This window comes from Adelges cooleyi, unplaced genomic scaffold, assembly GCF_023614345.1.
Source record: "Adelges cooleyi isolate 19-005CV unplaced genomic scaffold, UGA_ACOO_1.1 ACOO_flye_CR_arks_rails_tigmint_CR_PRNA_601, whole genome shotgun sequence".
Classification (NCBI taxonomy): domain Eukaryota; kingdom Metazoa; phylum Arthropoda; class Insecta; order Hemiptera; family Adelgidae; genus Adelges; species Adelges cooleyi.
Genome location: NW_026096299.1, coordinates 34,286 through 49,981, shown reverse-complemented (window position 1 = coordinate 49,981; position 15,696 = coordinate 34,286). Strand labels below are relative to the sequence as shown.

At 27.8% G+C, this 15,696-nt stretch overlaps 1 protein-coding gene across 1 annotated transcript; it reads left to right on the top strand.

Annotated features, from left to right (window-relative positions):
* The first annotated feature begins 270 nt into the window (after positions 1–270).
* LOC126844051 (tenascin-like) lies at positions 271–9,798 on the top strand. The gene is made up of 23 exons (XM_050581900.1): positions 271–440; positions 677–739; positions 919–975; positions 1,075–1,347; positions 1,664–1,674; positions 1,740–1,868; positions 2,898–3,030; positions 4,184–4,252; positions 4,491–4,619; positions 4,685–4,825; positions 4,887–5,024; positions 5,103–5,239; positions 6,073–6,262; positions 6,639–6,712; positions 6,853–7,075; positions 7,300–7,421; positions 7,712–7,898; positions 7,976–8,115; positions 8,198–8,363; positions 8,510–8,757; positions 8,819–8,891; positions 8,987–9,198; positions 9,393–9,798. Exons 1-23 carry the CDS (start codon positions 338–340, stop codon positions 9,528–9,530), a joined length of 3,156 nt encoding a protein of 1,051 aa, XP_050437857.1. The 5' UTR covers positions 271–337; the 3' UTR covers positions 9,531–9,798.
* Positions 9,799–15,696: the final 5,898 nt, after the last annotated feature.

Sequence of the window (15,696 nt, the reverse complement as noted above, 5' to 3'; positions counted from 1 at the left end):
CACAAAAAAAAACTCACATCATTGTAAAACCGTGATGCTCCGCGTCGAAGCTAAAAGTCATAGTTTAAAATAATTATCAGGAAACGATCAAAGAACGAAAACATCACGTTATGCTTACTATTATTTCACCGAAGCAAAATCATCATTAAAAAATAACCTTATAACTATGACCTATGTAATCAAATATGATTGTGTTAATCACTATTTAGTGTACAATATTGAAATCAACGAAAACTCCGCGTACAATGGCTTGTTATTATTGTATTATTATTCTAGACAACATTCTAACCACACCAGTGGTTAACAAGTTTTGTACTAGTTCAAATACTGTAGTAAAATGGAAATAAAATTTAATGAAATTTTCGTATATGCCGTCATCACAACTTTCGGTTTTTCTTCTGCGGATATTTTGAGTAGCGAACTAAAATCCCATACCACAGGTATCTTTTAAATCATAAAAATGTATTGTGTTTTATCGTACTTGAATTGTATTTTAATTATTAATATATAAATAAAATGTCGTTAATTAAGTGGTTCAGATTTTTAAATTTTATTCCACATTTATTCGAAGCTTATAAACATTTAGTATACAATAATAATTAAAAATAGTTGACAATTTTTTAAAAACGTTATTTTAGTAAAAAATATTATAACAACGTACATGCTGTGTTTTTAGATAATAATTATGATATTACTGCAATTTACAAGTCAACGAAAAACGCTAAACCGGAAAATTGCTGTAAGTAATTAATTGTTGATTAATGAACTATTATAACAGTATTAATTTTTTTAAATTGCAGCTTAATATATTATACTAAAAATGCTTGAATTTATTGCTACTGTAAAGTTACATACATGCCCTTGTAGAAAGGCAATAAAATTAATTTCTTATAATATAATAATATATTATTTGTTTAGATGGTCCAAGTATTAGAAATCAATTGGACGTTAACTTTTGGCCCAATGAAAATAGAAGTATGATTGTTATAAAAAAAATATATATATAAAACACTTGCTTAATAACAAATAGTATATAAATAAAATATTTGATTATAAGTTTTCATACTATTTAAGGTTATTGGAACGATGAATTTATGAACTATACTGCGAATACCAATTGTTACAAAGTTGAAATTCATTTAAGAACGAACGCTATTGGCTTACCAATAACGTATGATGGAAAATTGTTGAGTTTTGGTAACAAAGATTTCGAGGTTATTGCAGATTCGACATTTGGAAATATATTCAATTATATAGACTATGACGAAAGAAAGAATTGGGATTTGGTCAGTCGCGGAATAAATGATAATATCTATGTCTATGATAACAAGCGACGTACAGCTTCAAGTAATGGCTATAATTTAATGTTAGAAAATAAGTTATCTTTAGCTTCAATGTGAAGCTGAAAAAAAATGCATTTTAGTTGTATGTGTTTTTTTTACATTTTACCGTTTTTTTATTATTAGATTCATCTTTTGGGTTAAAATATTTCATACTGATAATAACTAATATAATACAACTTCATAACTCGGCGTGAAATTCTAAACTAAATACTATAGGGGTTACTTTATGTTTAGTGTAAGATAATAATTATGTCAACCTACTTTTATTTTAAGTGAGAGTTTTATCAAAACATACAATTAGGCTAGACGTATATTTTCAGAAAATCCTGATGTCAGTACTGAATACGAATATTTGACAAATTTAAGGAGTAATGATCAATTAAATATAAAATGGAGATCAAGCCGTACAATTCAAGCATGTATATCGGTATCTTACTACTCATATTGAATTCTAGATCTTCAATGGAAATATTTAAAAAAAATCATCCAAATGCCATTTTATCTCATAGTTTTGAGCGAACAGACGTAAGTTCAACGGTTTTTTGTATTATTCTTTATTTTTCATTCACAAAGAAGCCAACTTCTTTAGCAACTATTTATAACTATTTTGGGATTTTGCACAGATATTATTAATGTTAACATATATAAAAAATATACATATTTTACAATGTTTTAATATATTACTTTTATTGTGTATCAGTGATTTTAGTAAGATTAAGCACTCATAAAATTGTTAGGAGCTTGTGGATGTTTGAGTACGAATATTTGCTATATTTCATTTATTTTTGGCTATTGAAAAATCAAAACATCAAAAATTTTTAAAAAAATAAGTCACGTTTTTAGTACTGTAGTTAAGTTGTAAGGAATTCAATTGCATATTTTTTGTTTGTGCCCAGTCATAACAAATACAATAATAATTAAATTGTCAGCAAATATTAGTACACAATACAAATCTATGACCCCCTCCTGGGGTGCTGCAATCACTCCACCAGTTATTCAGATATTTATAATGTTTCTATATCACTTTAAGTATAAATTAATTCATATAAGACTATTTAAATACTATACGTAGTATAAACGTAGTACGTTAAATTATTATTCCACAAATGTTGAGCTTTGACGCTAAAGTCAACTCCTAAGTTGTATAGTTTATTTCAATTCCTTGGTTTTTGTGTGTTAGTACTATTTTTTTTTCAAATACAATAAACACTTTAAACATAAAAAAAACACTGATAATAATTAAAATTTGGCATAAATAATGTTTTTTGGTTTGATTAACTTATAATAGTAAAAAAACTTATCAGTTATATCAAAAACGACTACTAACTCTTGCTAAAACATATTAAATGTAACTATATTTAAGCTCACACATTATAAAACAAAACGAAAGTCCTTCTACATCAATTAACAATACACACAGTAAGCGTGTGTATGGATAAAACTTCTACTGTACTAAAATTAATAAACCATTTTTTACTTAAATAAAAATTACAACAATTCATCTGGCTTTTACTGCTAAGACAATTTCATATTATAAACAAAATGTATTTGCAGTACACCATAAAAACGTTAGTATTACGTACAAATGAGATATTTTGGGAAAATGAAGAGTACGAATTGCGACTTAAGTTCGACTCCCAATCTGATTTTGGAATAAAGAGAATAGTTCAATGTCCGGGATTAAATGGTAAATACTTTAAATATTAAATTAACAGCCCTTTTAGAATGTAATTGGAAAGTAGGTATATCATTTTTAAATAATTGTTTTGCGTAAACAATTTTTTTTTGTAGGAAACGTGTAACTCTAATTTTTCTTCTTCTTTGCAATAATCTTCCCCGTACAAATCAGGTTAGCCAGACCAATTATCTATCTTCAAAAACCTTGATAAAGTCACAAAAGTACCAAATAAGACGTAATAATCAATATACTTGATCGAATTGAATTCAAGAAGTACTACAAAAATAAGCTAAGCTTCGATGCGTAGCTGATATTGTTTTTACAATGACGCGTTTTAATTTGTATCTACACCCATAATATCTTCTTAACTGCCGAACTGATTCCTTTAAGTAGCAAAGCTATTGGTAGTCGTACCTAAAAGTTACTTTATTGAACCAACATTTCAAAAACTCGCCAATACCCCAATATGGAGAAATACGCCAAAAAATTGTACATATTTTTCAACATAAATTTCCGGTGTTTAAAATGAATAACTTTAAAATCTAGAAGGGGTGGAAACTTTTTCTGTATATAAATAATTTGAGCGTTGGTTTTTTAATTCAATATATGCCAATTGTACTGAAAGTAGATCTAGAGTAAGGCTATAATATACAGCAGAGTGATCATTTTATCGTGAACCACCCAATATCTTGTACGGTTTAAGAGTGAATTAAATTTTTTTTTTTCATAGTGTTTTAATATAATATAATCTCATTTTTTCACAAATGTTTATGTTCCTACCCCCTCCCAAACTAATTATTTTTATATCAATTTTCGAAACTTAAATGGTAAGGCATACATTTCATTAACTTTTTAAATTGAGAACAATGTACTAAAATTGTTCACTGGTTTTTTGAACTATTTTTGAAGTTATTAAAGTTTCAAGTAAGGGCAGGAGAAAAGGTGGATTGGAGTATTATTTTCATCTGTGCGCACTTCCCCTTCCTGCCCTAACTTTTAAACTCTTATAACTTAAAAATAATTGTCCAAAACTAGTTATTTACAAGTCAAAATTATTAATAAAAATTTCTTAATTTGAAAAGTTAATAAAATATATAATTATGTTACCACTTAAGTTAATATATATGTTGGTATAATATGTTCTTAATGTTTTAATTTGTAGAATTTGAAGAAGTTTACACTAGTCTACCTATGCAAAAGTATCCATCTAAAGTCGGAATTTATCCATTTGGTAATGACATGAAAATTACTTTAAAATATAAATTAATGAATTGTTTGTATTTAAAATTTAACTCTGTTAGAATTACTTCAATGAATAATTTTATTATGGTTTATTTCTCGAGTTTTTAATCAAACACAATTCTTAACTTAATCTACGAAAAAAAAAACATTATTTTTAAGAACAAATATCGGGAAGTATCAACGAACTATATAGAATTTTTAGTTATATTAATTTGTTGTATTAATAGGAAATCCAAGTAAAAACAATTTCGGGTTTTGGCCAACTCCAAAAGACAAGCCATGTTATAACGGAGGGATATATGTAAATAAGAAATGCGTCTGTCCACCAGGGTTTAAAGGAGATAACTGTGCATTTGGTAAATAAAGTAGACATTTCTCAGACGAATAATTTTAATGACATATTAAATTCTTGTACATTTAGCATGTGGGCCAAATAAATTCGGTTTTGACTGTACCGGCATTTGTTCAATGGAGGAAGATAACTGCAAAGGAGCGATAATTTGTACGAACATTTTCTCATGCCAGTGCACTACTGGATACACTGGCAAGTTCTGTGAAGATGGTAATTTTACTGACCAATTTCATTTTAAAACAACGTCAAAACAATGATGCCATTATTTTAGAATGTCCTCGGGGATATTATGGATTCGGTTGTAACCAAAAGTGTTCAGAAAATTGTCTTTCTGATGAATGTAATATATTCTCCGGTGCATGTACTAAAGGATGCAAGAATGGTTATATAATGCCAAATTGTATAGAAAGTAATTAACATTACGAATAGCAAAACACACTCGAATCCTAGCGTTATAGGTCATAAAATGATCATTATTTGCTTTTAGAGTACCCTTGGCTAATAATTGCGCCTAAATTAGTATCATCTAATATGCAATCGATGACTTTGAATTTCGACTTGTCTTTTGACAATATTGGTGGTAGTCGACAGAAAAAACCCACGTATTACCATATAATGTATAAGGTATTTTTTAATGTTTATAATATTACTACCTTGTTTACGCTATTTTAAGTATGACTGTAATAAAACGCATGGAAAGAAAGCAATATAACACAAGTTAGAGAAATATAGAAATTATTTATGGTATACAATTTACTAGTAAGTAAATAAGTTTAAATTCATGATATTTTGAAGTAAAAGATTTAAAACTCGGTACTGGTTGAAAGTATATTTGATACAAATTATATTGATTACATTTGTGGATTGTAATATTTAAAGTGGCCGTAAGTAAGCTGCTTGACAAAAATTTGCCATTAAGTTATAGAAAAACTAAATACCATTGCCGACAGTGAAATATTTTACTTAAAACTCATAATCAGTTATAATAAGAACTTTGGAAAAAATCTATGAATCGTGTAAATCTAAATGAATGGAATCATTCAGGATCTGATCATGTACGTAAGAGGTATAATTAATATGGGAAATAACACACAATATTAATTAAGCTTAGTTGGAAAAGATTAAACGTTATTCGACTTTATATATGTACACACACAAAATAGGAAAACGAAGAAGAGGGGTGTATATAGTTTAATGTTTTTTGGTTAAGTATAGTCTATAGATAGGATATGAGCGATCAAAATTACTTTGTATTACTGTTATAAGTGAAAAGAGGCTCGTTTACCAGAGTATAAAGTTAATTTAACTTATTTTTCAGACTTTTATTTTGTAAAAGTTACTAGCAATTAACGATGCACCATAATGCTTGGAAACTACACTTCATATATTAATATTATTACATTTTACTTAATACATTATAATGTTGCCTTATAAATACACCTATTTTTCCATTTAAGCCAGTTTCGAGTGAAGGAAATGTTCAATACACGAATATAAAATACATCCAACCGCGTATTAGTAATATAACAGAAACCATCGATGGGTTAGCATTTGATACGTTGTACAGAGTCGGCGTTGTATTATTATCAGAAGACGGGAATTTCAACGAAGATGTAAAAACCGCTCAGTATACGACCACTTGTTATGGTATTTATATATTTATCTTATTAGTTCAAAGCAGAGACTATAATAACACATATAGTAGATAGGTATTTCTAATGTTTACCGACACCTGTTACGCTTTGAGATCTATTACTAAAAATTTGTGTGGTACAGTCTATTGTATGTATTACATACGTGAATGCGTTTTTATAATATACAATATTTGTTGTCTCTATTTTTGGTGTATTTCGTTAGTTTGGAATTAGTTTGAAAAAATCACTTTCCACCATGCTAATAATTGGAAATTATACTTTCATCAGACATTACTTTCAAATATTTTAACCACTCAATAAATATTATTTGTGTTACATTTTGTATTGGATATACTTTGAAAGACTAAATTTGTTTTTTTGCAATTTAGAACCTGTTGACGTTATTTATAACTTAATGCTACATAGCAAAGATCCAAAGTCAATAACCGCTACTTGGAAAAAGGTAATCATAATTATTGAAATTTAGTAATTGATATATTTCTATATAACTTAAATGCTGTTATACAGGTTAGAGAAAATAAATTATTATGTTCATTAGTTTAATTAATTAATTTAATTTCATTAATTTTTTTTATCCAATAGCACACTCGACGAAGTGAGAACGAATGCAAAATATACTATCATTTAACACTTAAGTTTAACCATACTACAGTGTCTGAAAATCAAATAAGTGAAGTTCCGTACGTGGTTAACTTTACAAATTTATTGTCTAGTTATCTATACACTGTCGAAATTCGAGCGCATACAGCTTTAGGATTAATAAACCGGACAGAAGTAGCTCATACAAGCACTAAGCCAACTAAAGGTAATAACAATTAGAAATTAGTAACTAGATAAGTTTGATATTTAAAAAACAAAAACTATTAATTATAAAGTGTTTTAAAGTTGAAAAAGAATTAAATTAAATTATACTCCATCAAATGTGACACCCACACAAAAAATTATGTATCACACTTCTCCAACTTTCCAGATTTGGTTGTTGTTATTTGTTAAACGATATCAAAATAATGTTTAAATTTTAAATTACAGGTAATATTATATTAAGAAACATTAAAGGTAACGCTGATGCTTTTAACCATAGCATTCGTTTGACATGGGAACTTGCCGATTCATTAATAGGAGACTCAATAAATTACACCATTAAATATAAGGTAGGTACTTCATAAATGTCCATAAAAATAGATTCAGCCCGTATAACTCTGTCTTTGAACAAATTTTATTCCACTACCATACCTTTGTTCACTTTGCACGCATTCATATTTTTATTTATGATATCCATCTCTGATAGCTCGATATTATTATAAACGTATATAGCTTCTGATTTGTTGTTTTATTATATATATATCTATTTATAATCTTGTTTATTTCAATAGAAAGTTGGTTTTTTTATCTAGAAAGTATTTTTTTTAAGGTTAAATACAATTTATCTAAAATATTATAGGTACACAGATATTTTAGTTGTTCTCATCATCCAGTTGAAAGCAATTGGACAACCGATAATATTTATGGCCGATTGATGTATGAAATCTTGAACTCAACACCGAACACACAATATATAATAAACGTTGAACCTAGTATTAATTCAGAGTCATTGGAGAATACAGTTTTTGTTAAAACACCAACTTCGAGTAAAATTGGATTTCATAAAATCTAGTATTATGTTCTCGTGTCTTAAGAAGAATTAATCAATCATACGATTTTACAGCACCAAATTTAGCTCCTGCTGTCGACAAAAACCAATCGTTATATATAACTAATCAGTCTGTCACTGTCAAGTGGATTTTCGATCAAAATCAATGCACCAAGCTTAATGGATTTTTTTCAGGATACCATTTAATACTGAAGGCATGTGTACACATTTTTCTACTAAAAACCAATAAACTATTCAATCGTACTTGTAATCATTTTAAGTATTAATGTTTTGTAGAATTTAGAAAATTATACAGAAACGGTAGATGACACTAAAATTAATACCAAGGAGTATGTTAACCTTAATCCAAACACAAAATACGAGATACAAATTTACATAAAAAATAATGATGGATATAATCCCAATTATATGCTAGCAATACCGTTTAAGACAAAATCTCAGTGTAAGACATTTAGAATGAATTATATTAATATATCAATATTTTTGAAGTAAAACTTATTATTAGTCAAAAGACACATTTATTAAAAATTATTTATAAGTAAATTCCATTCGATTATTTACTGTAAACACTACATAACTCATTTTCAGTTCTATCGCCTGTTGAAGATTTAACCGTCTATAAAAAAGATTCTAAACAAAGGGCAATATCTCTTCGCTGGAGATACCCAGAGGATGAAGATATTGAAGTCTTAAATTTTATAATCACAATGACTAAAGACAACGCTTTAACTAATTTCAAGGAAATCCGCGCAAATAAAGATAAATGCACAGGTTGGCCCAATTATTACTGTGCAACCATTTCAAATTTAACGCCTAAAGATGAATACACTTTTAAGGTATTATATTAGCGATTTTTAGTTGAATAAATGCTATTTTGTATGATCGTTTCATAAAAAGGTGAAAGCTGTGTCACAAGATTACGCTGAAGGAGGTCTACCCGCATCAGTCAGTTGTAACTTCATAGACGGGTGTAAGTATTGTTACCAAATATCTTCAAAGTATTTCGATGGAAGTTCTAAAACTTGCAATAGATAACTGATAATTTGTATCTTGAACTCTTTGCAGTTTCAGACGAGCCTGGTAATTTAAGAGCTACACTTATCGGCTCGAATAATATCACATTGCAATGGGACATTCCGTGGATTTTGAATGGCCTTTTAAAATCGTTTATTGTAACCACTGAAGAAGTTACAGCTTTAGACATGGAAACTTGCTGTGCAAGTCTTCCCGATGTTGAGATAAACGTTTCAAAAGAAGTTCCAACTTATAACTGCACGGTAAATACATGCGTTTTTATCGTTATTAATGAAATTTTGAAAATTTTAACCGTTACCAGTTTAAGAACTCAGAAATAGTTATGGATTACATAAAAGCCAAACCTCTATCCAATATTAGATATTCTTTGTATTCAGATTTTTGCTATACATTACAGTTGATGTTTAAGTTTACCAACTCTAATAATGTTTTTCAGTTGACTAATCTAAAACCAGGTTCTACGTACTCGATTGGGGTATTGTCGAAAACATCATGGTATGGACTAGCAAAACGAATTTTCGTGACTACGTTGTCAACTGCCACATCACAAACAGAGACCAAAATATTAGTCTAATAAAAAATGTTACATGTTTTTCACAATTATTCTTGAGCTAATAATTATAAGTATCGTCATAATAAAAATTGTATTTTACTATTGATAAAAAAAGCCAAAAGCGAAGGTGATTTTGAACCAGAATTACAAATTAAACTTACTAAGAATAATTGTAAGTTTTTTTTTTTAATTAAAAACTAAATATAACATGTAATCTAGTTTATTACTTTAGCTTTAAATTAAAAATTTAAATACAAAATTATGCACAATATAATATTGTGTCCGTATATCTTACTGTTATTTTATAAATTTAATCTTAAGTCTCATAAATTTGTAATTGCCTTGTTCCTCCTTCCTTTTTATTATGGAATCGCATGTATTATACAGTATACTAAATCAAATTTTAGCTTAATTTTCGAGTGTACATCTTGGTCTTTAACGTCGTGAAACTAACTTCTTACTGCTGGACTAAAAAGAATAATATTGTAGTTTTATGTAAAAGTTTTAATTACATGTTGACTGTTGATTCGCTCACACGTAGCAACCTAGGTTGCTACCTAGAAATTGACTACGGTCAGTGTGTAATTATCCCCTTTTTTGGGAGAGGGGGTTTTCTTAATAAAAACAAATTAAACAAAACATTTTTGAAAAAATCGTTTATGTTATAAATAGTCCCATTTTAGATTTATAATCGGTAAAATATTCAAACCTCAATTCTTAAAATTTAGCTTGAAAAAGTAAAATAAATAAAAAATATCTATCCCTTCTAGGGAAAATGGTTTATGCTATTTTTTTTGGGTTGACAATGTATATCAGTAGTACTATGCTTACAAAATATTCCATACAAATTTGTAATTAATTAGACTTTCTTCAAAAAAAATTATGAAGCGTCGTAATTTTATGTTGAAAAAAATGTAAATTTTGTTGGCGTTTTTTCACGATTTTAAAGGGGAGGGTTACTTTTCAAAATTGTTGTTTTAAAAACTAAATGTTTTATAGAGGAACACTGGGTTAAATGATAATTAATAAAACAGATTTATTAGATAACGTGAACGATATGTATAATATTGTATCTAGGAATTTACTTGTATATCATTGTTAATAAATGTACCTTTTGGCTAATAATAAGTATTATTTTAACAATTTTAAATAATTAATAATTCGTTCCAAATGTCTTTCAATGTGCTTTCATCTTAAATGGTATCGCTAGCATGTAATCGGGATTATATCCATTATTATTTTTTATGTAAATTTGTATCTCGTATTTTGTGTTTGGATTAAGGTTAACATACTCCTTGGTATTAATTTCTGTGTCATCTACCGTTTGGGTATCATTTTCTAAATTCTACAAAAATTAATATATAAAATGATTAGAAGTACGATTGAATAGTTTATTGGTTTTCAGTATAAAAATGTGTACACATGCCTTCAGTATTAAATGGTATCCTGAAAAAAATCCGTTGAGCTTGGTGCATTGATTTTGATCGAAAATCCACTTGACAGTGACAGACTGATTAGTTATGTATAACGATTGGTTTTTGTCGACAACAGGAGCTAATTTTGGTGCTGTAAAATCGTATGATTGGTTAATTCTTCTTAAAGCACAATAACATAATACCAGATTTTATGAAATCCAATTTTACTCGAAGTTGGTGTTTTAACAAAAACTGTATTCTCCAATGACTCTGAATTAATACTAGGTTCAACGTTTATTATATATTGTGTGTTCGGTGTTAAGTCCAAGATTTCATACATCAATCGGCCATAAATATTAACTGTTGTCCAATTGCTTTCAACTGGATGATGAGAACAACTAAAATATCTGTGTACCTATAATATTTTAGATAAATTGTATTTAACCTTAAAAAAAATACTTTCTAGATAAAAAACCAACTTTCTATTGAAATAAACAAGATTATAAATAGATCAAATATTGAAAACAACAAATTAGAAGCTATATAAGTTATAATAAAATATATCAAGCTATCCAAAAAAGGACTGATATAAGGATAGAGATAAGGATTAAAAGAGTACAGGAATTTAAAAGACAGTGTAATACCAAAGCAGAGGTGAATATTATAAATACAAATATGAATGTGTGCAAAGTGAATAAAGGAATGGTTGTGGAATAAAATTTTTTCAAAGAGAGAGTTTTACGGGCTGAATTTTTATGGATATTTATGAAGTACCTTATATTTAATGGTGTAATTTATTGAGTCTCCTATTAATGAATTTGCAAGTTCCCATGTCAAACGAACGCTTTGGTTAAAAGCATCAGCTTTACCCATGATGTTTCTTATAATAATATTACCTGTAATTTAAAATTCAAACATTTTTTTAATTTCGTTTAACAAACAACAACAACAAAATCTGGAAAGTTGGAAAAGTGTGATACGTCAGGTTTTGCGGGGATGTCACATGATATGATAGAGTATAATTTTATTTTATTCATTATACATATTTAAAACACTAATAGAAATTAAAAATTAACAGTTTTTTTTTTTTTTTATATAAAACTTAACTAGTTATTAATTTTTAATTGTTTTGAAAATCCAATAAATTACCTTTGTTTGGTTCAGTGCTTGTATGAGCTACTTCTGTCAGGTTTATTGCTCCTAATGCTGTATGCGCTCGAATTTCAACAGTGTAAAGATAACCAGGCAATACATTTGTAAAGTTAACCATATTCGGAACTTCACTAATTTGGTTTTCAGACACTATGGTATGGTTAAACTTAAGTGTTAAATGATAGTATATTTTGCATTCGGTCTCATTTCGTCGAGTGTGCTATACAATAAAAAAAAAAATGAATAAATTAACGTAACACTTTATTTTCTCTAACCTGTATAATATCATATAAATATTATAGAAATACATCAACTACTGAATTCCAATAAATATGATTACCTTTTTCCAAGTTGCGGTTATTGTCTTTGGATCATTGCTATGTAGCATCAAGTCATAAATAACGTCAACCGGTTCTAAATTGCAATAAAACAAATTTAGTCTTTCAAAATATATCCAATACAAAATGTATTGGACACAAATAATATGTATTGAGTGGTTAAGATATTCGAAAGTAACGTCTGATGAAAGTATAATTTCCAATTATTAGCATGGTGGGAAGTGATTTTTTCAAACTAATTTTAAACTAACGGAATAAACCAAAATTAGAGATAACAAACATTGATTATTATAAAAACGCATTTACTTATGTAAAACATACAATAGACTACACCACACAAATTTTTAGTAATAGAGCTTTTTTTTTTTTATTTTTTATTTTAACATAACATTTACAATCTGTACATACAAAATATAGAATAAGAAAATATGCTAACAATGTAAGGAATGACTTGTAGACTATGAGTAGGGGAGCTATCCAGTGATATGACCCTATAAGTAATAGATCTACAAACGTAACAGGCCCATAAATATAAAATATTTACTATATTTGTTATTATAGTCTATGCTTTAAACTAATAAGAAAAACTATATAGATACCATAACAAGTGGTCATATACTGAGCTGTTTTTATTTCTTCGTTAAAATTCCCGTCTTCTGATAATAATACAACGCCGACTCTGTACAACGTATCAAATGCTAGCCCATTAATGGTGTCTGTTATATTACTAATATTCTGTTGGATGTATTTTATATTCGTATATTGAACATTTCCTTCACTCGAAACTGGCTTTAATGGAAAAATATGTGTATTTAAAAAGCAACATAATAATGTAATACATGAAGTGCAGTTTCCAAACAACAACGTGCATATTTACAAAATAAAAATTTGAAAAGTATTTTATATTAAAACGTATACTCGACCCTGATAAAAGAGCCTCTTTTCACTTATAACAGTAACAAAAATAATTTTGATCAATCATCTCCTATCTATGCTTAATTGTACTCTGTTCAAAATAAGAAGCGACCTCGGCGGCTACCTGTAAACCTTTTTTTACGTGGCTTTCAGATAGCCGCTGAGATCGCTTCTTATTTTGAACCGAGTATAAATAATTTTAACCTACTTATTTTACAACACCGCTTTCTTCTTTTTTCCTATTTTGTGTCTTTACATAATTTATAGTCGAATAACAATTAATTTTTTCCAACTAAGCTTAATTAATATTGTGTGTTATTTCACATATTATTTATACCTCTTACGTACATGATCAGATCCTGAATGATTCTATTCATTTAGATTTACACGATTCATAGATTTTTTCCAAAGTTCTTATTATATCTGATTGTGAGTTTTATCTAAAATATTTCATTGTCGGCCATGGTATTTAGTTTTTCTATAACTTAATGGCAGATTTTTGTCACGCAGCTTACTTACAGCTACTTTAAATATTATAATCCACAAATCTAATCAATATAATTTGTATCAAATCTACATTCAACCAGTTCCGAGTTTTAACTCATCCTTCAAAATATTATGAATTTAAACTTATTTTCTTACTAGTGTACTGTATACCGCGAATACTTTCTAAATTTCTCTAACTTGTATTATACTGCCTTCTTTCCATGCATTTTATTACAGTCATACTTAAAATAGCGTAAACAAGGTAGTAATGTTATGAACATTAAAAAAATACCTTATACATTATATGGTAATACGTGGGTTTTTTCTGTCGACTACCACCAATATTGTCAAAAGACAAGTCGAAATTCAAAGTCATCGATTGCATATTAGATGATACTAATTTAGGCGCAATTATTAGCCAAGGGTACTCTAAAAGCAAATAATGACTATTTAATGACCTATAATACTAGTATTTGTGTGTGTTCACTATTCGTTATAAAAACAATAGTAAGTTATTACTTTCTATACAATTTGGCATTATATAACCATTCTTGCATCCTTTAGTACATGCACCGGAGAATATATTACATTCATCAGAAAGACAATTTTCTGAACACTTTTGGTTACAACCGAATCCATAATATCCCCGAGGACATTCTAAAATAATGGCATCATTGTATTAACGTTGTTTTAAAATGAAATCTGGTCAGTAAAATTACCATCTTCACAGAACTCGCCAGTGTATCCAGTAGTGCACTGGCATGAGAAAATGTTTGTACAAATCATTGTTCCTTTGCAATATTCATCCTCCATTGAACAAACGCCGGTGCAGTCAAAACCGAATAGATTTGGTCCACATGCTAAATGTACAAGAATTAAATATGTCGTTAAAATTATTCATCTGAGAAATGTCTACTTTATTTACCAAATGCACAGTTATCTCCTTTAAACCCTGGTGGACAGACGCATTTCTTATTTACATATATCCCTCCGTTATTACACGGCTTGTCTTTTGGAGTTGGCCAATACCCATAATTGTTTTTAATTGGATTTTCTATGAAAACAACAAATTAATATTCCCTACACGTTATTTGTATTTTAAAATAATGTTTTTTTTTTGTACATTAAGTTATGCATTGTGTGTAATTAAAACTTACAATAGTAATTTTAACTTGAAAATACTTTTTACATGATGTGTTAAAAAACACATTTTGAATATATTCGCCTTACAAACTAAGTTTTTTTTTAAATTTGTAATTTTTAAATTACACTATATATTAGATGTAATTATAGTTCTTGTATTAGAAAAATGCGCAACAAACCGAAAAATAAAAGTCGAGGTAGATATTATTGATGGATGGAGGGTCGAGTCTGTAGTTGGAGAAAATTGACCTCTTGACATGCCGACTTCTCCAATTGATGAAGGAAATCAACATAGGTAAGAATGTATGTTTTAATAGATACAATAATACTCATACATAAAGTAACAAACAATATACTTTATAAACTACATACTAAATATAATCTTTATAATACTAACTATAAACAACATACTTGTCAATAAGAAGTAACCGGTTTTTTTGTATCTGACTTTAACGTATTGTTGTATTATTAATACATGTTATTACAATTTGTAAAAATTTACGTTTATAAAATTAAGGAATAATTTTTTATAGTTTATATAATGAAAATTTAATATCATATTCATAACTAACACATTTGTTTATGAAATAAAATATATATTTTGCTTATACTTGTATTATATGACGTTTAACAGTTTTCTTTTTTCATAAATTACTTTAGTACTTTATTTCTTTTTACAAATAATATATTTTTTCATCAAAATCTTTTTTTGAGAACAATAACAAATTATATAATTCA